Source organism: Notolepis coatsorum (assembly GCF_963971535.1).
Source record: "Notolepis coatsorum genome assembly, chromosome: 2".
Classification (NCBI taxonomy): Eukaryota; Metazoa; Chordata; class Actinopteri; order Aulopiformes; family Paralepididae; genus Notolepis; species Notolepis coatsorum.
In genome coordinates, this window is record NC_140166.1 from 56,931,992 (window position 1) to 56,959,354 (window position 27,363).

Below are 27,363 nucleotides of genomic sequence, written 5' to 3' on the forward strand. Positions count from 1 at the left end.
GTTTCTTCGGCACAGGGATGATGGTAGACATCTTGAAGCAGGCAGGGACCACTGACTCCGCCAGTGATTGATTAAATATGGCGGTGAACACAGGGGCCAGCTGGTTGGCACAGGTCTTGAGTATACGTCCTGTTATGCCATCTGGGCCAGCAGCCTTCCTGGTGTTCACCTGCATAAATGCTCTTCTCACACTGTGTTCCGACAACGAGAGAGCGTCCCCCCCCCCTCGCGGTTGCCCCCCCCCCTCCACAACAGCCGGCGCGCCAGTGACGTCACTAGTAGGCATGTCGGCGTGGTTAGGGCACGGGACTGGTTCTGGTCACGCTGGTCCGGATCAGTTGAACCCGTTGTCCGCCGGGGATGCAGATCTGCTGTTCTGGTACCCTGAGGGACTTGGGCTTTTTTCAGGGGGAAAAATGCCAGGTCGGTCCGGGTGACACAGGGTTAAACGCTATGGAGACCCTGGTTGGGTACGTTTTTACTCAGCACTGTCGTAATGGCTTACGGCCATGCCATTCTGTACACGCTCGATCTCGTCGGATCTCGGCCGCTACACAGGTTGGTCCTGGTTAGTACTTGGTTGGGAGACCGCCTGGGAATACCAAGTACGGTGTGCTTAGGGGCTGGTTCTCCATTCTTTTTCGCTCCTCTCTCACGCATGGCGAAGAGGGGCCTGTGGGGGTGGTTTTTGACCTCCTCTGGTGACCCTGTGCTTCCCGTACCGCCAGGCCCGGTCCGAAGTAATGTTTCGTCGACCCGTAGGCCTGGGTTAACCCTTTTTTGGAAACTGAAACACTTGTACTGCGGTATAGCCGGTGTATACCCGCAGGTGTGTTTTGGAGTTTTTTCTTGAGGGGTTATAGGAACAACCACCGCATTGGGTAACACCAGGGTGGTTGATTCCCTGGTGTGTTGGAGCAGTGTCAACTCCCGGGTTCACCGTTGAGGGTGCCCCTGCACGTTCATGACGTCTGCCAATCGTGTCAGCCTTCTCTGCCTCGACCCCTCTGGGTGGGGGTTTTTAAATGGAGGCTTGGTCATGCAACACCGCCAGCTTACGCTCCCTCCGCCGGGGCGGCTGTGTTCAGCTGTCCCCTCTGGCGCCTGTCTCGTCCGCAGTCTCCAGGCTAGGGTTAATAGCCTGTTGCCTGGTTTTTCCCCGGTGCGCTGCCTGCTTCCGTTGGTTAACCTTTTTTGTGTGCTTACGGCCATGCTGACTGCCTGTTGCAGGGTCAGTGTGCCAGGCGGTGTACTATTGGGGGGACGGGGCCCGCTCGGCTGAGGGGCCTTTGTCCGAATACGCTGGCGATGTGGGGGGCGGGGCACTACGTGCCCACCTGGTGGGGTCTTGATGCTGGCATCATGGACTTCTCCGGGCCCCCATTCCAGGGAGTCCAGTCCTTTTTGTGGGTCTGGGTCTTCCTTCGCGCTCCGCTGCTACGGCCTTGCCACGGGGTTGGGTTTGCCCTTGACCCCGTGATTCTGGGGGCAGTAACGAGGTTGTTCCTCCGTTCGTTCCCGGGTGGCATGCGGGTTGTGCGTGTGTGTAGTCGTGGGGTCAAGCCACGGTCTGCTCACCCTGTGCGTTGAGTTGCTTGAGTGCCTCTTCGCACGGTCGGGTCCGTCGCCCTCCCGTGAAGCCCCTAATAGGGGGGGTGCCCTCCATTAGGGTGGGTCGGGGGGGCTCGGCCCTCCCTGTTCTGATGGTTGTGGGGGGCTGTCAGCGGGGTGTATTTGTCGGCCGTTGGCTCTCGCTCGGCCTCCCTTGTGCAGAGAGCGATGCCGAGCGAGAGCGAATACGAAACAGAACGTTAGGTTATGACTATAACCAAGTTCTGTTAGTATAGCGACGCTCGGCATCCGACGCCGCTGCAGCCTTTGACCTCGCCTTGTGGCGAAAGCTTGGGAAGGAGGCGAGTGGGTGGCCCCACCCCTGCTTATATGGGTAAGCTGATAGGGGTGTGGTCAGACGAATATTGGGATTAAAGGTACATTTGTGGTCTTTATTCAGTGCGCGTGCACATATGCGAGATAGTGCAGAGAGCGATGCCGAGCGTCGCTATACTAACAGAACTTGGTTATAGTCATAACCTAACGTTAAGGTTTGTGGTTTGAGACAAAAAAAATCTATCCTGGAATAACTTTTGTGAGGATTAAAAAAAGAAAAGTATAATATTTTTTTTGTAGAACGTTTTCTCTGATGAATCCTGTTGTTTATGGTATTTATTAGACATCTTTAGTTGGGAGGCACGAGACAACCGATACCATTACCTGGAATTTGTGTTCGGTCATATACTGTACATTATAATAATTAATCATTAACTCATTCCCCGCCAACAACGAGTTTACTCGTTATTGGGAGCCGACGCTTGAACGCCAACAACGAGTATACTCATTATTTGATCGTTTTTCCTTTTTTTCGATATTTGTATTCATTATTCATCCAGGGACCTTGGTGTTACCATAGGGAATGAGTCTGAGATCGCCAAAGTGCAATACCGGCCGCATCCAGCTAGATGGCGGTATCGAGCACCCTTTGTAACCTTGTATCTTGGCCTGTGTAATGGCCAAATGTCTCCGGTTTCACTTTTCTTTGTCGGGCCAGTCTAGCGGTTCTCCCGGTTGCATTGAAGCGCGTCAAATATCCCCGATCCATATGTTGTGGTGGGTTATGTCGTGGATCAAATGGACATCGGATGTACCAGATGGCGAACAAACAATTGGAATATTATTTTTGGAATACTCCCGATCACAGGTAAGGACTATCTGACGTCAATTTTAGCTTGATCGTGCAATGCTTTTATACCGATCGATCGGGCTGATAAGCGTTTTTAGTGTTCAATACAAATGCTGTTACTGGCAATCAAATAATCAGAAACGCCCCCCCCCCCCCCCCCCCCTTTCATGCATTCATGATGAAACATAATACCTGTGATATAGATTTGATTTGGGAATAATAGCGTGTACAGGCAAGAAACGACTTGACAAACTCAAACTGTTTGTTTTGATTCTTCTCTTAGAACCAAACCTGTATTTATTGTTTCCATTCCCCTATAGGTCCATGTAGTAAATAAATCATGTTATTATGGGATGCACAGCCTCTGGGGGCGTGGCCTGACGAGACCATGTCCTCCTCGTCTTTCATGTGTTCATGTGAGGAATCTTTGATGCTGTTGATGCTGCTGGCATCTGTTAGTTACACTAAACACACACACACGAACACACACAGACACACACATACTACACACACACACACACACACACACACACACACACACACACACACACACACACACACACACACACACACACACACACACACACACACGAACACACACACACACACACACACACACAGACACACGCACACACACGCATGCACACACACACACACACACACACACACACACACACACACACGCACGCACACACTCTGGATCACTGTGTTGTTGCTCCAGCAGAAGTGGTCTCCCCTGCGGCAGGTTGCGTCCTGTGAGCTCCTGCCCAGTGGAACAGGATGAAAGCAGAGCAAACCAACTCCTGATGGACTGAGAGAGAGATCCGTGTCCTACGTGGCCCAACTCGTCTTTCATGTGGAACAGCATCCCCACCTCCATTAGGCTCCTCGCCCCCTCGATAGATGCCTTCAAATCGGGGCTCAAAACCCACTTCTACCTACTAGCCTTGGCTGCCTTTCCCGTTCACTGACTCATGCCCTGTTTTCCTATGTGTTTGCCTGTGTGCCCTCCCATAAAACGGAGTGTGATTGTTGTCTATATGTATCTTGTGTATCTACCCTCTGTACAGCACTTTGGTTGACACGCGTCATGTGAAATGTGCTATATAAATAAATCTGATTGATTGATTGATTGTTCATGTGAGACATTTTTGGTCTTGTATTGTATATTTTCTATTTTGTATTGTGTTTGGTCTTTATTCTTTTACTTTTTTACTGAGGGATGTGAGGACTGTGTACAGTGTGTGTAACTAGGAGGGATATGAGGACTGTGTGTAACTAGGAGGGATATGAGGACTGTGTGTAACTAGGAGGGATATGATGACTGTGTGTAACTAGGAGGGATATGAGGACTGTGTGTAACTAGGAGGGATATGAGGACTGTGTGTAACTAGGAGGGATATGAGGACTGTGTGTAACTAGGAGGGATATGAGGACTGTGTGTAACTAGGAGGGATATGAGGACTGTGTGTAACTAGGAGGGATATGAGGACTGTGTGTAACTAGGAGGGATATGAGGACTGTGTGTAACTAGGAGGGATGTGAGGACTGTGTGTACAGTGTGTGTAACTAGGAGGGATATGAGGACTGTGTGTAACTAGGAGGGATGTGAGGACTGTGTGTAACTAGGAGGGATGTGAGGACTGTGTGAGGATACTTTAAGTTGTATCCTTTAACCACTAGAACAGGTGTCCACCTCTCCTTCTGCTTCAAACGCTGGGACTGCCAGTAGCTTCTTACTTGCCTTGAACTGGGTTTTGAAACAGAACAATTGCGCCCTCATGTGGTCAGATGTTGTCAGTGTAGATTCCAATTTGACGGGGCCTTTTCCACCGACTGATTGATTGATTGAAAAGTTAACTTTATTAACAGATTGCAGACCAGAGAAAGACTTTCGTCTTGTTTACATCAGGGTGCCCCATTTTCAATTCATCATGACATTTATGACATACAAGACATACAGATATACAGTACTGTTTAAGAGAAAGAGATCATAAAGAAATATATACATTCGAAGGGGAAGAAACTGTAAATTAAGGGGGTTGGATGGGGGTGGGGGGGGAGGGGTTTGGACATTTACTGGGGCCAGTTTCTAATTGCAGCCTCCCGTAGGTGCTCTTTAAGAGCGGTGTTGAAGGAGGGTAGAGATTCACATTCCTTTACAGCTGTGGGTAGGGCGTTCCACATTGTTGTGGCATAATTGCGAAACGTGTTTAGTCCCTTGTGGGGTCCGAATCTGGGTTGAACATGATTTGTGGAACTCCAGCCAAGTCTAGTGGTGCAGCTGCGTTCAGTTCATCTCCAGTGTGGAGGAGCTTTGTTTGTTTGTTTGTTTATTAACAGTTAAACAGAAGTAAAAACCTCTTATGGACCTCTGTCTCCTGTCTCTGTCTCCTGTCTCTGTCTCTGTCTCTCTCTCTGTCTCTCTCTCTGTCTCTCTCTCCTCCCAGGCGCGTCTATGCTTTAGGCAAGTGGCTTGTCCTTCCGCCGCGTTCCCGTTTTGCGCTCTGATTGGCCACGCACGTTTCTGGTCATGTGACATGTGCGCCCAATAGCGTGACGAGCTGTGTCTTTGCCCATTTCCGCGTCGAACAGCCTGCAAACTACCTGGCGTTCTATCGCCCTGCTCTAAGACAAACTCTAACCTTAACCAACTTCGAAAGAGTGCCTAAGCTGAACCGTCGAAAGAACTTGCCGTCCCAGGATTGGCGCACATGTCACATGACCAGAAACGTGCGTGGCCAATCAGAGCGCAAAACGGGAACGCGGAAGGACAAGCCACTTGCCTAAAGTATAGAAGCCTCCCGGGCAGCGTGTCGATGTGTCCTTGAGCAAGACACTTAACCCCCTAACTGCTCCCGATGAGCAGGTCGGCACCTTGCATGGTGGTCTCCGCCGTCGGTGTGTGAATGTGTGAGTGAACGGGTTAATGTGAGGAACAAATTGTAAAGCGTTTTGGATAAAAGCTGTTATATAAATGCACCATTTATTTACCATTCAGAACAGTCAGTGTGTGTGTGTGTGTGTGTGTGTGTGTGTGTACCTTTTGTAACGGTGACAGATGTTGGCGTCACAGACGTGTGTTTTCAACAGAGACAGGATGTGGTTTGACCTTGGAAAGCCCCTCTGAACACAGTCAGCCCTTCAGATTCAGATTCAGATTCAGGTTATTTTATTGTCACAGCTTTTTTTTTTTTTTTTTTTTTTTACACACATTGAGAAAAACAGTTATATATTTAAATTGTTGTGTTTGTTTATTGTTTATTGTTATTTGCACTTACAAACATACATTCTGGAATAAAATAAGTAAAAGAAGAACAGTTCAAATATGTGCAGGAAAGGTCAAAAAGCCAAATAAGCGACCTCCCCTCTTAAACCTATATAGGATAACTACACATAAAATATGTTTCTGTTAGATTTTGTATCTCATTCCACATCACTGCACCTTGATAAACAAAAGAGAATTTGTCTATTATTATTCATTATCGTTGTTATTATTATGCTATTTAACTGGATCATCTGGAATGTGACTGCAAGTGGTTCACGTGACACAACAGAATTACAAAAAACAAAGCAGCATCTAAATTACTAAATGTAAATGTAAGCAACGATTGGAGGATCAATCTGCTCCCCTTCAGAAGAGAGAACGCTCCCAACCAGAGGAGAGAGAACGCTCCCAACCAGAGGAGAGAGAGAGAACGCTCCCAACCAGAGGAGAGAGAGAGAACGCTCCCAACCAGAGGAGAGAGAACGCTCCCAACCAGAGGAGAGAGAACGCTCCCAACCAGAGGAGAGAGAGAGAACGCTCCCAACCAGAGGAGAGAGAGAGAACGCTCCCAACCAGAGGAGAGAGCGCTCCCAACCAGAGGAGAGAGAACGCTCCCAACCAGAGGAGAGAGAACGCTCCCAACCAGAGGAGAGAGAATGCTCCCAACCAGAGGAGAGAGAACACTCCCCTTCAGAGCAGAGAGAGAGAGAGAGCGCTCCCAACCAGAGGAGAGAGAACGCTCCCAACCAGAGGAGAGAACGCTCCCAACCAGAGGAGAGAGCGCTCCCAACCAGAGGAGAGAGAACGCTCCCCTTCAGAGGAGAGAGAGAGAACGCTCCCAACCAGAGGAGAGAGAGCGCTCCCAACCAGAGGAGAGAGAGCGCTCCCAACCAGAGGAGAGAGAGCGCTCCCAACCAGAGGAGAGAGAACACTCCCAACCAGAGGAGAGAACGCTCCCAACCAGAGGAGAGAGGAGCAGGAGAACCTCCTAGGCTGTGGCCTGCTGCTCCCCCTCAGAGGAGTGAGGAAGAGTAGAGGAGGAGGAAGAGCAGTCGGTCTGGTCCATGGCGGCGGAGGCCTCTGAGCTGACGGCCTGGGGGTCGCGGCTGGGGTCGCGGCTGGGGTCATGGCTGGGGTCATGGCTGAACTCGCGGACGAGACACGCTCGCTCGTCCAAGATAGCCTTGAAACCCTCCTTCAGGTCTTTGGAAATGGAAAGCCATTCCTTTATATATATGAAAATAAAAGGTTAGATGGGTTGTTTTATATACCATTTATATACCATTTATATACCATTTACATACCATAAATGATCATTTGTAGGATTTCCGTCACTCACTAATTTCACCAAATGGTCATTTCACCATTCAAGCGTGAGCATCCTGACAGAAGAGGTTTAAAACCATGTATTCCAAATAATTATGACAATTAAAGGTGCTATAGATAACATTCAAGTCGTGACCCAAATTTTTTTACCACAAAAAAAAAATGTGTGCAGTAATACACAATCTTTCATGCACTGTTAAAAACATGAAATAAACACAAAAAAGTGCAATAAAAGTGCAACTAGGGCTAAAAACTCAATGAAATAAAATAATAATAAATAATATGCTTCTTAGCAGATTTCTTAGCTTAACATAACAGACCTAAGTTTGGGGGAACTAATGGGATAACTGGGGTTGCAACAAAAGTGCAACTATGGCTAAAAACATATTGAAATAAAATAATAATAATAATAATAATAAATAATATATCCTTCTTAGCAGACTTCTTAGCTTAACATCCCAGGGAACTAATGGGATAACTGGGGATGTTGTTTGCTCCTGACAAGAGTCTCAAAGTCTGGGGTGATGGTAGACAAAGCAACTCTGAGGTCATGCTCAATGTCCAATCTGTTCCTTTGCTTTGTCTTCAGCTGGACCAGAGCTGAGAAGCCACTTTCACAAAGATAGGTAGTGAAACTTTTTATTTTTTTACACAGACATCCGCGACCCACTTTTGGGTCGCGACCCACCAGTTGAGAATCGATAACATTCAGCCACTAGGTTGTGCTATAGATAACATTCAGCCACTAGATGGTGCTATACATAACATTCAGCCACTAGATGGTGCTATAGATAACATTCAGCCACTAGGTGGTGCTATAGATAACATTCAGCCACTAGATGGTGCTATAGATAACATTCAGCCACTAGATGGTGCTATAGATAACATTCAGCCACTAGATGGTGCTATAGATAACATTCAGCCACTAGATGGTGCTATAGATAACATTAGGGAGAGGATACATGCAACATGTGAACAACAACATTCATTTTGGACCCGCCAAAATGTTTTAAATGATAAATTCATTATTCAATACTATTATGGGGGGGGGGGGGAAGCAATACTTTTATTCCACACCTTTCTAAAAGTTATGTGGATGATTTTTTTTTAACCCTTTCACTAGCACACTACAGACGGTTAACAGTGATGTAATAATAACTTACTAGAACTAAATTGATTGCCGAGCAATATTAGGCAATGTCAGTCCGCTTACTTTCTAGAATTGTCTTAGCTATATGAATCTCTATCGGGTGGCTTTCTGGAGCTAACGGCTGACACACAGTGTCTTATTTCTAGCGTAGAGTTCACTGACCTCCAGGTTGCCGTGGGTCAGGATTCCATCCAGCTGCTTGGTCGGGTTTGGAACGACGGGGATGAGGATCCTGATCCTGTTTGGGAACACGGAGAGACACACGTTAACGTTCCCTCAGCAGAGCTCACAGAGAGAGAGACACGTTCCCTCAGCAGAGCTCACAGAGAGAGAGACACGTTCCCTCAGCAGAGCTCACAGAGAGAGAGACACGTTCCCTCAGCAGAGCTCACAGAGAGAGAGACACGTTCCCTCAGCAGAGCTCACAGAGAGAGAGACACGTTCCCTCAGCAGAGCTCACAGAGAGAGAGACACGTTCCCTCAGCAGAGCTCACAGAGAGAGAGACACGTTCCCTCAGCAGAGCTCACAGAGAGAGAGACACGTTCCCTCAGCAGAGCTCACAGAGAGAGCTCACAGATGGTGTGGTCACATGGTGTGGTGGTCACATGGTGTGGTGGTCACATGGTGTGGTCACATGGTGTGGTCACATGGTGTGGTGGTCACATGGTGTGGTCACATGGTGTGGTGGTCACATGGTGTGGTGGTCACATGGTGTGGTCACATGGTGTGGTCACATGGTGTGGTCACATGGTGTGGTGGTCACATGGTGTGGTCACATGGTGTGGTCACATGGTGTGGTCACATGGTGTGGTGGTCACATGGTGTGGTCACATGGTGTGGTCACATGGTGTGGTCACATGGTGTGGTGGTCACATGGTGTGGTCACATGGTGTGGTGGTCACATGGTGTGGTGGTCACATGGTGTGGTCACATGGTGTGGTCACATGGTGTGGTCACATGGTGTGGTGGTCACATGGTGTGGTGGTCACATGGTGTGGTCACATGGTGTGGTCACATGGTGTGGTCACATGGTGTGGTCACATGGTGTGGTGGTCACATGGTGTGGTCACATGGTGTGGTGGTCACATGGTGTGGTCACATGGTGTGGTCACATGGTGTGGTGGTCACATGGTGTGGTGGTCACATGGTGTGGTGGTCACATGGTGTGGTCACATGGTGTGGTGGTCACATGGTGTGGTGGTCACATGGTGTGGTCACATGGTGTGGTCACATGGTGTGGTGGTCACATGGTGTGGTCACATGGTGTGGTGGTCACATGGTGTGGTCACATGGTGTGGTGGTCACATGGTGTGGTCACATGGTGTGGTCACATGGTGTGGTGGTCACATGGTGTGGTCACATGGTGTGGTGGTCACATGGTGTGGTCACATGGTGTGGTCACATGGTGTGGTGGTCACATGGTGTGGTCACATGGTGTGGTGGTCACATGGTGTGGTCACATGGTGTGGTGGTCACATGGTGTGGTGGTCACATGGTGTGGTCACATGGTGTGGTCACATGGTGTGGTGGTCACATGGTGTGGTGGTCACATGGTGTGGTCACATGGTGTGGTCACATGGTGTGGTGGTCACATGGTGTGGTCACATGGTGTGGTCACATGGTGTGGTCACATGGTGTGGTGGTCACATGGTGTGGTCACATGGTGTGGTGGTCACCTGGTGTGGTCACATGGTGTGGTCACATGGTGTGGTCACATGGTGTGGTGGTCACATGGTGTGGTCACATGGTGTGGTCACATGGTGTGGTGGTCACATGGTGTGGTCACATGGTGTGGTCACATGGTGTGGTCACATGGTGTGGTGGTCACATGGTGTGGTCACATGGTGTGGTGGTCACATGGTGTGGTGGTCACATGGTGTGGTGGTCACATGGTGTGGTCACATGGTGTGGTCACATGGTGTGGTGGTCACATGGTGTGGTCACATGGTGTGGTGGTCACATGGTGTGGTCACATGGTGTGGTCACATGGTGTGGTCACATGGTGTGGTCACATGGTGTGGTGGTCACATGGTGTGGTCACATGGTGTGGTGGTCACATGGTGTGGTCACATGGTGTGGTAGTCACATGGTGTGGTCACATGGTGTGGTCACATGGTGTGGTGGTCACATGGTGTGGTGGTCACATGGTGTGGTGGTCACATGGTGTGGTCACATGGTGTGGTCACATGGTGTGGTGGTCACATGGTGTGGTCACATGGTGTGGTCACATGGTGTGGTCACATGGTGTGGTGGTCACATGGTGTGGTCACATGGTGTGGTGGTCACATGGTGTGGTGGTCACATGGTGTGGTCACATGGTGTGGTCACATGGTGTGGTGGTCACATGGTGTGGTCACATGGTGTGGTGGTCACATGGTGTGGTCACATGGTGTGGTGGTCACATGGTGTGGTCACATGGTGTGGTCACATGGTGTGGTGGTCACATGGTGTGGTCACATGGTGTGGTCACATGGTGTGGTGGTCACATGGTGTGGTCACATGGTGTGGTGGTCACATGGTGTGGTCACATGGTGTGGTGGTCACATGGTGTGGTGGTCACATGGTATGGTCACATGGTGTGGTCACATGGTGTGGTCACATGGTGTGGTGGTCACATGGTGTGGTGGTCACATGGTGTGGTCACATGGTGTGGTCACATGGTGTGGTGGTCACATGGTGTGGTCACATGGTGTGGTCACATGGTGTGGTGGTCACATGGTGTGGTCACATGGTGTGGTCACATGGTGTGGTGGTCACATGGTGTGGTGGTCACTTGGTGTGGTCACATGGTGTGGTGGTCACATGGTGTGGTCACATGGTGTGGTCACATGGTGTGGTGGTCACATGGTGTGGTCGTGTGCTGGAGCTGTATAAGTAGCTCTGACGGCAGGCTGCACTTCAACCAGGGTTCCCACAGACATTGCAAAATTAAATTCAAGGACTTTCAAGTACTTTTCCAAGCACTATTTTTTTTTAATTTTAAAATGGCATTTAAAAGGATACAATTAACTTTGAAATGCTGTTTTTTATAGAAAAAATTTATCGGATCCATTATGTATGGCTTAAAAAAACAATTTCCAACAATTAGTTACACTTTAAATAAAAATAAATGTGGCGGCTAGGTGGCGCAGTGGGCAAGGCGCTCGCCACTGACGCAGGAGATGCTGGGTTCGAGCCCAGCTCTCGGCGTTGCTACCAGCTTGGCTGGTCGTTCATTCTAATACAATTGGAAAGTATTAGGGGGTGGGAAGCTGGTGGGTGGGGATCGGACGTTGTGGACAGCGACTCCTACAGGTCGGTTGGTGCGCCTGCGCAGTAGAATCAGGAAGCGACGAGGGCGGCGTGTCCCTCCCTTTTCCTGCAGGTGAAAAGATGCGACGGCTGCCTCCTCGAGTACCGGAGGGGACGCGTCTATACTTCCCACAAGCAAGTTGTCCTTCCGCGTTCCCGTTTTGCGCTCTGATTGGCCACGCACGTTTCTGGTCATGTGATCGCGCAAAAGGACAACTTGCTTGTGGGAAGTATAGACGCGGAGGGGACACGTGATGCAAGGCTTGGTCATCACTGCAGCCGGCCAGTGGGAGGCATGGCCTAACAGCGTTCGAGACAGGGGAGGGTATAATTGGACAATACGAAATTGGGGAAGGGAGAAAAATAGAAAAATGGGGAGAAAAAGTAGATAATCTTTTTTTGTTTTTTTAATGTATTTCTTGATTCTGAAAAACGTTATCATGGATGAACAAAACGTTCAATGCGAATGGTTGATTTAAATTTCAAGGACTTTTTAAGCACCTTGTTAAAAAAATTCCCGTCATGGTGGACCAGCAGAGAACCCTGTTAAACCCACCCGTCATGGTGGAGCAGCAGCAGAACCCACCTGTCATGGTGGACCAGCAGCATCGTCAGCAGCAGGAGCGTGAGGGCGCCCCCTAGGGACAACAGGGGGGTCCACACGGACATACTGGGTCCCATCGGCTCTGAGGGACGAGAAGAGACACTGTGATGTAAATGGCTGCTTTTTTATATAGCAGCATGTTCCTCACATTGTTACCCGTTCACGCACACATTCACACACCGACAGTGGAGGCGACCATGCAAGGTGCCGACCTGCTCATCGGGAGCAGTTAGGGGGTTAAGTGTCTTGCTCAAGGACACATCGACACGCTGCCTGGGAGGAGCGGGAATCGATCCAGACGACTGCTCTACCTCCTGAGCCACTGTCTCCCCCCAATGTCTATCACTATAACGTATACCATATTGTGCATATATATATTCACTGTACTGTGTTTAATGTATACATGTATAGGCCTGTATACCATATTGAGTATATATTCACTGTACTGTGTATAATAACAGTAGACTAGTATTATCATAGATATTATAGTTCATTAGGAAACTGGATATGTATACATTACTTATATTTTAGTCCATTAGGAAACTGGATATGTATAAAGTACTTATATTTTAGTCCATTAGGAAACTGGATATGTATAAAGTACTTATGTTATAGTCTATTAGGAAACTGGATATGTATAAAGTACTTATATTATAGTCCATTAGGAAACTGGATATGTATAAAGTACTTATGTTATAGTCTATTAGGAAACTGGATATGTATAAAGTACTTATATTATAGTCTATTAGGAAACTGGATATGTATAAAGTACTTATATTATAGTCCATTAGGAAACTGGATATGTATACATTACTTATATTTTAGTCCATTAGGAAACTGGATATGTATAAAGTACTTATATTTTAGTCCATTAGGAAACTGGATATGTATACATTACTTATATTTTAGTCCATTAGGAAACTGGATATGTATAAAGTACTTATATTTTAGTCCATTAGGAAACTGGATATGTATAAAGTACTTATGTTATAGTCTATTAGGAAACTGGATATGTATAAAGTACTTATATTATAGTCCATTAGGAAACTGGATATGTATAAAGTGCTTATATTATAGTCCATTAGGAAACTGGATATGTATAAAGTACTTATGTTATAGTCTATTAGGAAACTGGATATGTATAAAGTACTTATGTTATAGTCTATTAGGAAACTGGATATGTATAAAGTACTTATATTATAGTCCATTAGGAAATTGGATATGTATAAAGTACTTATATTTTAGTCCATTAGGAAACTGGATATGTATAAAGTACTTATATTATAGTCCATTAGGAAACTGGATATGTATAAAGTACTTATATTATAGTCCATTAGGAAATTAGATATGTATAAAGTACTTATGTTATAGTCTATTAGGAAACTGGATATGTATAAAGTACTTATGTTATAGTCTATTAGGAAACTGGATATGTATAAAGTACTTATATTTTAGTCCATTAGGAAACTGGATATGTATAAAGTACTTATATTATAGTCCATTAGGAAACTGGATATGTATAAAGTACTTATATTATAGTCCATTAGGAAACTGGATATGTATAAAGTACTTATATTATAGTCCATTAGGAAACTGGATATGTATAAAGTGCTTATATTATAGTCCATTAGGAAACTGGATATGTATAAAGTACTTATATTATAGTCCATTAGGAAACTGGATATGTATAAAGTACTTATATTATAGTCCATTAGGAAACTGGATATGTATAAAGTACTTATATTTTAGTCCATTAGGAAACTGGATATGTATAAAGTACTTATATTATAGTCCATTAGGAAACTGGATATGTATAAAGTACTTATATTATAGTCTATTAGGAAACTGGATATGTATAAAGTACTTATATTTTAGTCCATTAGGAAACTGGATATGTATAAAGTACTTATATTATAGTCCATTAGGAAACTGGATATGTATAAAGTACTTATATTATAGTCTATTAGGAAACTGGATATGTATAAAGTACTTATATTATAGTCTATTAGGAAACTGGATATGTATAAAGTACTTATATTATAGTCTATTAGGAAACTGGATATGTATAAAGTACTTATGTTATAGTCTATTAGGAAACTGGATATGTATAAAGTACTTATATTTTAGTCCATTAGGAAACTGGATATGTATAAAGTACTTATATTATAGTCCATTAGGAAACTGGATATGTATAAAGTACTTATATTATAGTCCATTAGGAAACTGGATATGTATAAAGTACTTATATTATAGTCCATTAGGAAACTGGATATGTATAAAGTACTTATATTATAGTCCATTAGGAAACTGGATATGTATAAAGTACTTATATTATAGTCTATTAGGAAACTGGATATGTATAAAGTACTTATATTATAGTCTATTAGGAAACTGGATATGTATAAAGTACTTATATTATAGTCCATTAGGAAACTGGATATGTATAAAGTACTTATATTATAGTCTATTAGGAAACTGGATATGTATAAAGTACTTATATTATAGTCCATTAGGAAACTGGATATGTATAAAGTACTTATTATAGTCTATTAGGAAACTGGATATGTATACATTACTTTGTGTGGAAAGAGCAGGTTTACTTAGTAAACAAACTCGTGGTGAGTAGCATTCAAAAGGGGAATTCCACTTAAATTAAAATGTAATTTTGACATTTTCCTCAAATCTTCGCAGACTTTCTTATTGTTCTGTGAGTTCCTGGTATCATGTGGGTTGAACTGCATCACCTGAGATGTTGACAGTAATGTTACCTGCCTATCAAACATGTACAATGTGGAGAATATCTAGATTTAATTAGATTAGACTAGACTAGACTAGATTAGATTAGATTAGATTAGACTAGACTAGATTAGACTAGACAAGATTAGACTAGATTAGACTAGATTAGACTAGATTAGACTAGACTATATTAGATTAGATTAGACTAGATTAGATTAGACTAGACTAGATTAGATTAGATTAAATTAGATTAGACTAGACTAGATTAGACTAGACTAGATTAGATTAGATTAGACTAGACTAGATTAGATTAGATTAGATTCAAATGTATTGTCATCATACAGCACAACAGTACAATGAAAATAAATTTGGCATCCAACCAGAGTGCAAATGTAACAGTAAGATGGTTCGTTTTTCTTTTTCTTTTGTGTGTTTTCAGTCGATGCCGGAGAATTGTATGTACTTACAACCTAAATCCACTTTGTCTGGGTTTCTCTGTAAAAGAAGTCCTAGACCAGTGGTCTAGCCTCAGGAGTCAGGACCCACATTTTCTCCTTAGTTATTAAGTCGCGACCCACATTTTTGAACCACCAAACATGAAATAAACAAAAAAAAGTGCAACAATAGCAACGTACAGCACATCCGGGTAAACCGTGCGCCAAAAAAAAAGCTCTCCAGAATTCCATTTCCTCGTCCATGGGCCATTCATTCGAAATGTGATTCACTTCTGCTTTTCGCTCGTCAACTTTCACCTAGATCCCTTATTCGCACCACCCCCACGTGGGGTATCATTGGAAAGCTACACTCATTGGCTACAACGCTGACCAATCATTTTCGCCATCAGCGAATGATTGGCAGCTCTGGAGCGTCGGGAGTCCGGGGTGGTCATCCAACGTGCGCGCATAAAAAGACACTCGCCTGACATATCGTCATGTAACTCGAGAATTTATATGTTTCGGCGAAAATTGCAGTCCCGAGCCGCTAGACGCTCGCAAAGTGCAGTGACTTTGTGTGTTCCGCACACATCCGTGCGACTCACTCAAAATGGCCCTGCGACCCACCAGTTGAGAACCACTGCTCTAGACGTCGCTCTCCTCACCTGTGCTGTTGTTGAGCTTCACGGAGCCCCAGGACACCTCACCTGTGCTGTTGTTGAGCTTCACGGAGCTCCAGGACACCTCACCTGTGCTGTTGTTGAGCTTCACGGAGCCCCAGGACACCGTCTGGCTCCAGTCGCTCCAGAGCTCCGAGGCCCCGCAGTCCTGGGCCACTCGGCTCCTCGCCCGCAGCTCGTAGCGGGAGGCGCTGGAGGGCAGGTTGATGCAGTAGCTCTGCTTCTCAACACTGAGTCTGGACCTCTGAGAGGATGGAGAGAGGGGGGAGAGAGAGGGGGGAGAGAGGAGGGAGAGAGAGGGGGGAGAGAGGAGGGAGAGAGGTGGGAGAGAGGGTGGAGAGAAGAGGGAGAGGGGGGAGAGAGGAGGGAGAGAGGAGGGAGAGGGGGGAGAGGAGGGAGAGAGGAGGGGAGATAGGAGGGAGAGGGGGGAGAGAGGAGAAAGAGAGGAGGGTGGAGAGAGGAGGGAGAGAGGAGGGTGGAGAGAGGAGGGAGAGAGAGTGGAGAGAGAGTGGAGAGAGGGGAGAGAGGGGGGAGAGAGGAAGGAGAGAGGGGGGAGAGAGGAGGGAGAGAGGGGGGAGAGAGGAGGGAGAGGGGGGAGAGAGGAGGAGGGAGAGAGGGGGGAGAGAGGGGGAGAGGGGGGAGAGAGGGGGGAGAGAGGGGGAGAGGGTGGAGAGAGGAGGGTGGAGAGATGAGGGAGAGAGGGGGGTGGAGAGAGGGGGGAGAGAGGGAGAGAGGGTGGAGAGAGGAGGGAGAGAGGGGGGAGAGAGGAGGGAGAGAGGGGGAGAGGGTGGAGAGAGGAGGGGAGAGAGGGGGGAGAGAGGGGGGTGGAGAGAGGGTGGAGAGAGGGTGGAGAGAGGAGGGAGAGAGGGGGGAGAGAGGAGGGAGAGAGGGTGGAGAGAGGGGGGAGAGGGTGGAGAGAGGAGGGGAGAGAGGGGAAAGGAGGGGGATGAAGACAAAACGAAAGAGCATTCCACGAGGGGAAATAGGAACTAGGGAGGGGATACATGCAACATGTAAACAACAACATTCAACATTCATTTGGACCCGCCAACATTTTTTAAATGATACATTCATCATTAATCAATATATTTTTGGGAGAAAAGCAATACATTTATTTTGTTTATTTGTTTAAAATGTTTTAATGATAAATGATGTATAGATAAATGTTATGAAGGAAGAGGGCAGACAAATGAATACTCTAAGGGCCAACTTGACTAAACAAAAACAATAAATCTATAAAGCCCTTGAGGAGGCTGTTACCGGCTAAAACCTATAGTTGACGCGTCTGTGGCTGCTGCTGTATACCGTCTGGTGAAAGGATTGAATGTCCACAAGGTCCGTCCCAACTGGGTTTATTTACCACATAACTACTGCATGCACCAATTGCATGTGATATGAAGTAATTGCCAAAGTACCTTCAAAAGAACAAACAAACACTATACACTACAAAAAAACGATAACAAAACAACGTGCCGTGTCAACGTGACAACGTGACGGTCAAAAACTGTTTAGCTCTGCCGGTAAACCAAACGCACCTGCCTGTCATCAGTCCGTTATTCATTAAGTAGCTGAGTATGTCACCTACTGGTGAGCAACGGGTACTGATGCCACAAACTCATTTTGGCAGGCTGGCAGGCACAATGTAATACAGGCAGAATTCATAAATACATAAAAACAAAACAAATGCATAAAATATAAACACATGGCACTACAACCATGTAAATTGGCTCTTACAACTACAAAGGGATGAATATTATTCTTGACTATGTTCTTTGTGTTTTCTCTCTCCTGCTACGACCGTCTGCCCACCTGCCAGTCGCTGTCGTCGGACCTGTAGAGAACCTCACTCTCCGAACACTCTGGGTAACTCTGGTTCCAATAGAACCACAGGTTGTAGTCGCTGCCGTTCTTGACGCTCAGGTTGGTTGGAGGATACAGCTTGACTGGACAAAGAGATCAAATAGATCAAATCATCTGTGGTATCGTATATAGAGATATGGTGAGCAGCTCTGGTGTTATAGAGATATGGTGAGCAGCTCTGGTGTTATAGAGATATGGTGAGCAGCTCTGGTGTTATAGAGATATGGTGAGCAGCTCTGAGATATGGTGAGCAGCTCTGGTGTTATAGAGATATGGTGAGCAGCTCTGGTGTTATAGAGATATGGTGAGCAGCTCTGGTGTTATAGAGATATGGTGAGCAGCTCTGGTGTTATAGAGATATGGTGAGCAGCTCTGGTGTTATAGAGATATGGTGAGCAGCTCTGGTGTTATAGAGATATGGTGAGAAGCTCTGGTGTTATAGAGATATGGTGAGCAGCTCTGGTGTTATAGAGATATGGTGAGCAGCTCTGGTGTTATAGAGATATGGTGAGCAGCTCTGGTGTTATAGAGATATGGTGAGCAGCTCTGGTGTTATAGAGATATGGTGAGCAGCTCTGGTGTTATAGAGATATGGTGAGCAGCTCTGGTGTTATAGAGATATGGTGAGCAGCTCTGAGATATGGTGAGCAGCTCTGGTGTTATAGAGATATGGTGAGCAGCTCTGGTGTTATAGAGATATGGTGAGCAGCTCTGGTGTTATAGAGATATGGTGAGCAGCTCTGGTGTTATAGAGATATGGTGAGCAGCTCTGGTGTTATAGAGATATGGTGAGCAGCTCTGGTGTTATAGAGATATGGTGAGAAGCTCTGGTGTTATAGAGATATGGTGAGCAGCTCTGGTGTTATAGAGATATGGTGAGCAGCTCTGGTGTTATAGAGATATGGTGAGCAGCTCTGGTGTTATAGAGATATGGTGAGCAGCTCTGGTGTTATAGAGATATGGTGAGCAGCTCTGGTGTTATAGAGATATGGTGAGCAGCTCTGGTGTTATAGAGATATGGTGAGCAGCTCTGGTGTTATAGAGATATGGTGAGCAGCTCTGGTGTTACAGAGATATGGTGAGCAGCTCTGGTGTTATAGAGATATGGTGAGCAGCTCTGGTGTTATAGAGATATGGTGAGCAGCTCTGGTGTTATAGAGATATGGTGAGCAGCTCTGGTGTTATAGAGACATGGTGAGCAGCTCTGGTGTTATAGAGACATGGTGAGCAGCTCTGGTGTTATAGAGATATGGTGAGCAGCTCTGGTGTTATAGAGATATGGTGAGCAGCTCTGGTGTTATAGAGATATGGTGAGCAGCTCTGGTGTTATAGAGATATGGTGAGCAGCTCTGGTGTTATAGAGATATGGTGAGCAGCTCTGGTGTTATAGAGACATGGTGAGCAGCTCTGGTGTTATAGAGATACGGTGAGCAGCTCTGGTGTTATAGAGATATGGTGAGCAGCTCTGGTGTTATAGAGATATGGTGAGCAGCTCTGGTGTTATAGAGATATGGTGAGCAGCTCTGGTGTTATAGAGATATGGTGAGCAGCTCTGGTGTTATAGAGATATGGTGAGCAGCTCTGGTGTTATAGAGACATGGTGAGCAGCTCTGGTGTTATAGAGATATGGTGAGCAGCTCTGGTGTTATAATAATAATAATAATAATAATAATAATAATAATAATAATAATAATAATAATAATAATAATAATAATAATAATAATAATAATAATAATAATAATAATAACTTTATTTGTATAGCACTTTTCATACAGAGGTTGCAGTTCAAAGTGCTTCACAACAGTAAGAAATACAGGCATAAGCGAGCATAAAAAAGATAGAGAGGTAGCAAGGTGAGGTAAATCACAGAGTTTCACATTAGGATCTAGCATCCCAATAGGCCTCTCTGTTTACAGTTTCATTCAGTAATACAAATAATAAAAATTGTTTAAAATGATTCAGTTTAAAAATAGTCTAAAAATTATAAAATAGAACGGACATACAACAGGGTATTTAACATACAACAGAGCAGTGCATCAGTAAGAAGTAAAACGTGTGATAAGATAGTTCTCTTAAAATTACAGTGCATATAAAATTAGCATATAACCGACACATGAATTTGATAGGCAGTGTATAAAAGTAAGCAGGGTAAGAATAGTGCAGGTAAGTACAATTTGTGTCAGGATATCCCTGATGTTTCATTGAAATGCCTGAGCAAAGAGATAGGTTTTAAGCTGTCTTTTGAATATGTCTAGCGAGTTGGCTTCCCTGATGTTTTGGGGTAGTTTGTGCCACAGTTTTGGGGCATAGTTGATAAAGGCTGCATTACCGATCCTCTTTTGACTGTTTCTGGGAGCCTCTAGTAGTCCAGCAGCTGATGATCGCAGTGTTCTTGCTGGTGTGTAATTTATTAGAGTGTTGGCGATGTAGCTAGGTCCCTGTCCATTTAGAGCTTTGTATGTAAGGAGAAGGACCTTAAAGTCAATTCTAAATGTTACAGGAAGCCAGTGTAGAGCAGCTAAGACTGGACTAATGTGCTCTCTCCTTTTGGTTCTAGTTAGCAGTTATAGGGAGTAGATGACAATTTTAACAGGTGTATCAAATAAGGAGGGGTCAGACCAAGGAGGGTTTTGTAAATGAGTGTAAGCCAATAGATTTCTTGCCGAGAGTTTAACGATTTGCAATCTACAGATGGGTACAAGTCACAGTGATGTGTTGAAAAGGGAGCATTTGTGGTGGCCGGGTAGCGCAGCGGACTAAGCATCTGTCTACCACCGCAGAGACAGTGAGATCGAATCCAACTACCAGCGGTGCCTCCGGCTTGGTCGGTCGTCCATACTGACACAATTGGCAGTGTTAGCGGGTGGGAAGCCGGTGGGGTGGGTCCTGGTCGTTGTAAACAGCGACTCCTACAGTTCGGTCGGGGCGCCTGCACAGCGAGGGAAGGATCTAAGAGAGGTAGTGTGACCTTCCACACGTTACACTCTCCCAGTGAGAGTCCGCGCTGCCAGGTGAAAAGAAGCGGTGGGCTGGGTAGACATGTGTCGGAGGAAGCACGTGATAGTCTCCGCCCTCCCGGACCGACGGTAGGGGGTAGAGTGCGCAACGACTAGGAAGGGGATTGGGAATTGGCATAACGACTAACATTGGGAGGGGAGAAAAACGGAAAAAGGAGGGGGATAAAAAGATAATAAAAAATTAAAATTAAAAAGGGAGCATTTGTAGCAAATCGTATTGCTGAGTGAGATACAGAACACATCGCTGTGAAGGGGAGCACTAACAGGTTACCTAACAGGGAGCACTAACAGGTTACCTAACAGGGAGCACTAACAGGTTACCTAACAGGGAGCACTAACAGGTTACCTAACAGGGAGCACTAACAGGTTACCTCTGGCTTTGAGGAAGTGCCTCTGCTCCACACTGACGCTGCCACGTTCCAGCTCGGTGTAAAAGGTTTTAAAGCGTTTTGCTCTCAAATCTTCATAGGGATGTTGACATCCAGTAACTGTGCCGTTCTCCACGATGTAATCGGCGCACGGGACATACTCATCGGACGAGAACCTGGGGAACACAGGGTACATATATCACAGAGAGAGCAGCCATCAGACAGAGACCTGGGGGACACAGGGTACATATATCACAGAGAGAGCAGCCATCAGACAGAGACCTGGGGGACACAGGGTACATATATCACAGAGCAGCCATCAGACAGAGACCTGGGGGACACAGGGTACATATATCACAGAGCAGCCATCAGACAGAGACCTGGAGGACACAGGGTACATATATCACAGAGCAGCCATCAGACAGAGACCTGGGGGACACAGGGTACATATATCACAGAGAGAGCAGCCATCAGACAGAGACCTGGGGGACACAGGGTACATATATCACAGAGCAGCCATCAGACAGAGACCTGGGGGACACAGGGTACATATATCACAGAGAGAGCAGCCATCAGACAGAGACCTGGGGGACACAGGGTACATATATCACAGAGAGAGCAGCCATCAGACAGAGACCTGGGGGACACAGGGTACATATATCACAGAGAGAGCAGCCATCAGACAGAGACCTGGGGGACACAGGGTACATATATCACAGAGCAGCCATCAGACAGAGACCTGGGGGACACAGGGTACATATATCACAGAGCAGCCATCAGACAGGGACCTGGGGGACACAGGGTACATATATCACAGAGCAGCCATCAGACAGGGACCTGGGGGACACAGGGTACATATATCACAGAGAGAGCAGCCATCAGACAGAGACCTGGGGGACACAGGGTACATATATCACAGAGAGAGCAGCCATCAGACAGAGACCTGGGGGACACAGGGTACATATATCACAGAGCAGCCATCAGACAGAGACCTGGGGGACACAGGGTACATATATCACAGAGAGAGCAGCCATCAGACAGGGACCTGGGGGACACAGGGTACATATATCACAGAGAGAGCAGCCATCAGACAGGGACCTGGGGGACACAGGGTACATATATCACAGAGAGAGCAGCCATCAGACAGGGACCTGGGGGACACAGGGTACATATATCACAGAGAGAGCAGCCATCAGACAGAGACCTGGGGGACACAGGGTACATATATCACAGAGAGAGCAGCCATCAGACAGGGACCTGGGGGACACAGGGTACATATATCACAGAGAGAGCAGCCATCAGACAGAGACCTGGGGGACACAGGGTACATATATCACAGAGCAGCCATCAGACAGGGACCTGGGGGACACAGGGTACATATATCACAGAGAGAGCAGCCATCAGACAGAGACCTGGGGGACACAGGGTACATATATCACAGAGCAGCCATCAGACAGGGACCTGGGGGACACAGGGTACATATATCACAGAGAGAGCAGCCATCAGACAGAGACCTGGGGGACACAGGGTACATATATCACAGAGCAGCCATCAGACAGGGACCTGGGGGACACAGGGTACATATATCACAGAGAGAGCAGCCATCAGACAGGGACCTGGGGGACACAGGGTACATATATCACAGAGCAGCCATCAAACAGAGACCTGGGGGACACAGGGTACATATATCACAGAGCAGCCATCAGACAGAGACCTGGGGGACACAGGGTACATATATCACAGAGCAGCCATCAGACAGAGACCTGGGGGACACAGGGTACATATATCACAGAGCAGCCATCAGACAGGGACCTGGGGGACACAGGGTACATATATCACAGAGCAGCCATCAGACAGAGACCTGGGGGACACAGGGTACATATATCACAGAGCAGCCATCAGACAGAGACCTGGGGGACACAGGGTACATATATCACAGAGCAGCCATCAGACAGAGACCTGGGGGACACAGGGTACATATATCACAGAGCAGCCATCAGACAGAGACCTGGGGGACACAGGGTACATATATCACAGAGCAGCCATCAGACAGAGACCTGGAGGACACAGGGTACATATATCACAGAGCAGCCATGAACACAATGGGGGGGGGTTAAGTTAGTTCAAGTTCAAGTTTCAAGTTTTGTTTTATCTGTCACATATAAGGTACGGTACATATGTACATTATAGTGAAATGCTTGGTTCTGTATATTGCTAGGGTGACCATATTTTGATTTCCAAAAAAGAGGACATGCTGGCCCCAGCCTCGAGATACTTAATGATACTTTGCACAATCGAAGCGGGCATGGCCACCTTCATTTCACTATGTCTTGTGTACTGTACTGTATGTGATGAATAAACCTCTTGAATCTCTACTCAAAGTTTACTCAAAGATGCCTTTATTGTTTTAACATATGCTTGGAAACATGCACCCAGAAAAGCGGCAATTTTTTTTTATACTTGAACTTGAGGACTGCATACTTTTTTTGCAAAGCTTATCTTTATACATTATGCTTATCACACGCATAAGCCTGGTCTCTTTTGAAAGATAACATTCTGAAGTTACTAATGCAAAAAAGGAAAATCACTTAGTGCTTATATTCTGAAAAAATATCTTCAACTGAAACCTCACTTAGAATTCAGCTCCTCACAGCACGCCTGGATGGTCAGCTGACTTTGAATGAATGTTTCTTTTTTTATTACAATTCCATTATGATTTGATGTCCTTTATGTATTTAAACTTTTTAACTTAACTTTTTCATATCCACTAGATGGATCGGTAGGATTAAAGCACTGATATTCAGGATCTAGTCATCTTGAAAAGTCTGAATCTGACATCAGGGTGATCCTATCCTGGATCGCTTTGAAGAAATACCGGGACAAAATCTGGCCGAGTTGTCTGATCCTGGATCACAAAAAAATGGGATTTTCTAAATCTGATGGGATCAGATATAGGGATTAAACGTTTTGAACTCCTGTGCCCTGGAGGGCGGGAAGCCCACCTCAGTTAGCATTCATAACCTGTAAACAGACACTTTTGTACTGTTCATTCTTCTCATTTCCTCATCAGTAAGTCTCTGACACACCTGCTATGGAAGGTGTAGTTGAGCTCTGGGGGTCCAGTCCAAGAACAGAGGACATAGTCCAGGTCCAGCAGCAAGCAGCTCACATCTGGACACGGAGACAGAGGAGACAACGCACCAAGAATACCATTAAACTACTTTCTTTGGCTCCGTTTCTACATATCTGCACACATGCATATAGGCTATACACAAGCAAAGCACAATACTACACAACATCTATAAGGACCAACCATTTCACCTCAGTCTGTAGTTGTTTTGATTGATTGACATTTTTTAATTGATTGACTTTTCTGTTTCTATATTGTTTTTGTATCATGTGTTGTTCTTCTCGACATCACTGTAAATGAGAGCTTGCTCTCAATGATTTTTAGAGAGTGGGGGGACTGGGAGACCCATGTTACTGACCAGACACTCTGTATCAGCGATGTCTGTTTACTGCAGAGTGGGGGGACTGGGAGACCCATGTTACTGACCAGACACTATATCAGTGATGGCTGTTTACTGCAGAGTGGAGGGACTGGGAGACCCATGTTACTGATCAGACACTCTATATCAGTGATGGCTGTTTACTGCAGAGTGGAGGGACTGGGAGACCCATGTTACTGACCAGACACTCTGTATCAGTGATGACTGTTTACTGCAGAGTGGAGGGACTGGGAGACCCATGTTACTGACCTGACACTCTGTATCAGTGATGGCTGTTTACTGCAGAGTGGAGGGACTGGGAGACCCATGTTACTGACCAGACACTCTGTATCAGTGATGACTGTTTACTGCAGAGTGGAGGGACTGGGAGACCCATGTTACTGACCAGACACTCTGTATCAGTGATGACTGTTTACTGCAGAGTGGAGGGACTGGGAGACCCATGTTACTGACCAGACACTCTGTATCAGTGATGACTGTTTACTGCAGAGTGGAGGGACTGGGAGACCCATGTTACTGACCAGACACTCTATATCAGTGATGACTGTTTACTGCAGAGTGGAGGGACTGGGAGACCCATATTACTGACCAGACACTCTGTATCAGTGATGTCTGTTTACTGCAGAGTGGAGGGTCTGGGAGACCCATGTTACTGACCAGACACTATATCAGTGATGGCTGTTTACTGCAGAGTGGAGGGACTGGGAGACCCATGTTACTGACCAGACACTCTATATCAGTGATGGCTGTTTACTGCAGAGTGGAGGGACTGGGAGACCCATGTTACTGACCAGACACTCTATATCAGTGATGGCTGTTTACTGCAGAGTGGAGGGACTGAGAGACCCATGTTACTGACCAGACACTCTGTATCAGTGATGGCTGTTTACTGCAGAGTGGAGGGACTGGGAGACCCATGTTACTGACCAGACACTGTATCAGTGATGACTGTTTACTGCAGAGTGGAGGGACTGGGAGACCCATGTTACTGACCAGACACTCTGTATCAGTGATGGCTGTTTACTGCAGAGTGGAGGGACTGGGAGACCCATATGGTACTGACCAGACACTCTATATCAGTGATGACTGTTTACTGCAGAGTGGAGGGACTGGGAGACCCATGTTACTGACCAGACACTCTATATCAGTGATGACTGTTTACTGCAGAGTGGAGGGACTGGGAGACCCATGTTACTGACCAGACACTCTATATCAGTGATGGCTGTTTACTGCAGAGTGGAGGGACTGGGAGACCCATGTTACTGACCAGACACTATATCAGTGATGGCTGTTTACTGCAGAGTGGAGGGACTGGGAGACCCATGTTACTGACCAGACACTATATCAGTGATGGCTGTTTACTGCAGAGTGGAGGGACTGGGAGACCCATGTTACTGACCAGACACTCTATATCAGTGATGACTGTTTACTGCAGAGTGGAGGGACTGGGAGACCCATGTTACTGACCAGACACTCTATCAGTGATGACTGTTTACTGCAGAGTGGAGGGACTGGGAGACCCATGTTACTGACCAGACACTCTGTATCAGTGATGACTGTTTACTGCAGAGTGGAGGGACTGGGAGACCCATGTTACTGACCAGACACTCTATATCAGTGATGGCTGTCAGAATGTAGAGTTAACACTTATTTTAACAAAAATAACACCACTTACAGCACGACACATATTGACGTCGATGAAAGTGAAAACTTAAAATGGCATTTTCAAGGAAGTAGCCTGCGTACATACTTTTATATTGGACTATAACTAGCCTTTTGTGTTTATCTTTAGTATACACAGTACAACTACATTCCTGTAACATTATCTATTCATTCAATATCAAATAATATATATACTTATTTTCTTTATCAACAAAATAGTTTAATTCTTCAATCAAGTATTGAAAACATTTGATTGAATTCCAATGTAATCTTTTCTTTCTTTTCCTTTGTTAAGGATTAGTTAAATTCAATACATGATGTAGGTCAGCTTCTGCTTAAAACTTAATTTAAATACACACAATGGAGCCAAGACCATATATTTGTGTAGACATTTCACAGAATCAGTTAAACACTAAATATATAATCAAGAAAGTATGCTGATGAGGCCAATCTAATGTAATACTGAAAGAATAACGTGTACAAATTAGACACATTGCTGGCCGGAAGCTCTTCATCACTGTGCATTATCTTGATGCAACGCCAACATGTCAAACAGATGATCGTATTAAACGGGAAAACTATAACCTAAATATATATTGTATAGTAAAAAGGAGAATGACTGATCTTACCAGGTTCCTTTGAAAACACACGGCCACTGAGGTAGAAGAGGAGAAACAACACGGCCCGCATGGTGGCAGAGAGACACGTTCGCCTCGAAGA

General features: G+C 45.9%; 1 protein-coding gene across 1 annotated transcript; it reads right to left on the bottom strand.

The window, feature by feature from the left end:
• Positions 1-6,966: 6,966 nt before the first annotated feature.
• Positions 6,967-27,363, bottom strand: il2rga (interleukin 2 receptor, gamma a). The gene is made up of 8 exons (XM_084338223.1): positions 27,273-27,363; positions 24,559-24,643; positions 21,476-21,648; positions 18,037-18,170; positions 16,297-16,471; positions 12,360-12,459; positions 8,644-8,719; positions 6,967-7,230 (listed from the first exon to the last, which is right to left on the bottom strand). Exons 1-8 carry the CDS (start codon positions 27,331-27,333, stop codon positions 6,994-6,996), a joined length of 1,041 nt encoding a protein of 346 aa, XP_084194349.1. The 5' UTR covers positions 27,334-27,363; the 3' UTR covers positions 6,967-6,993.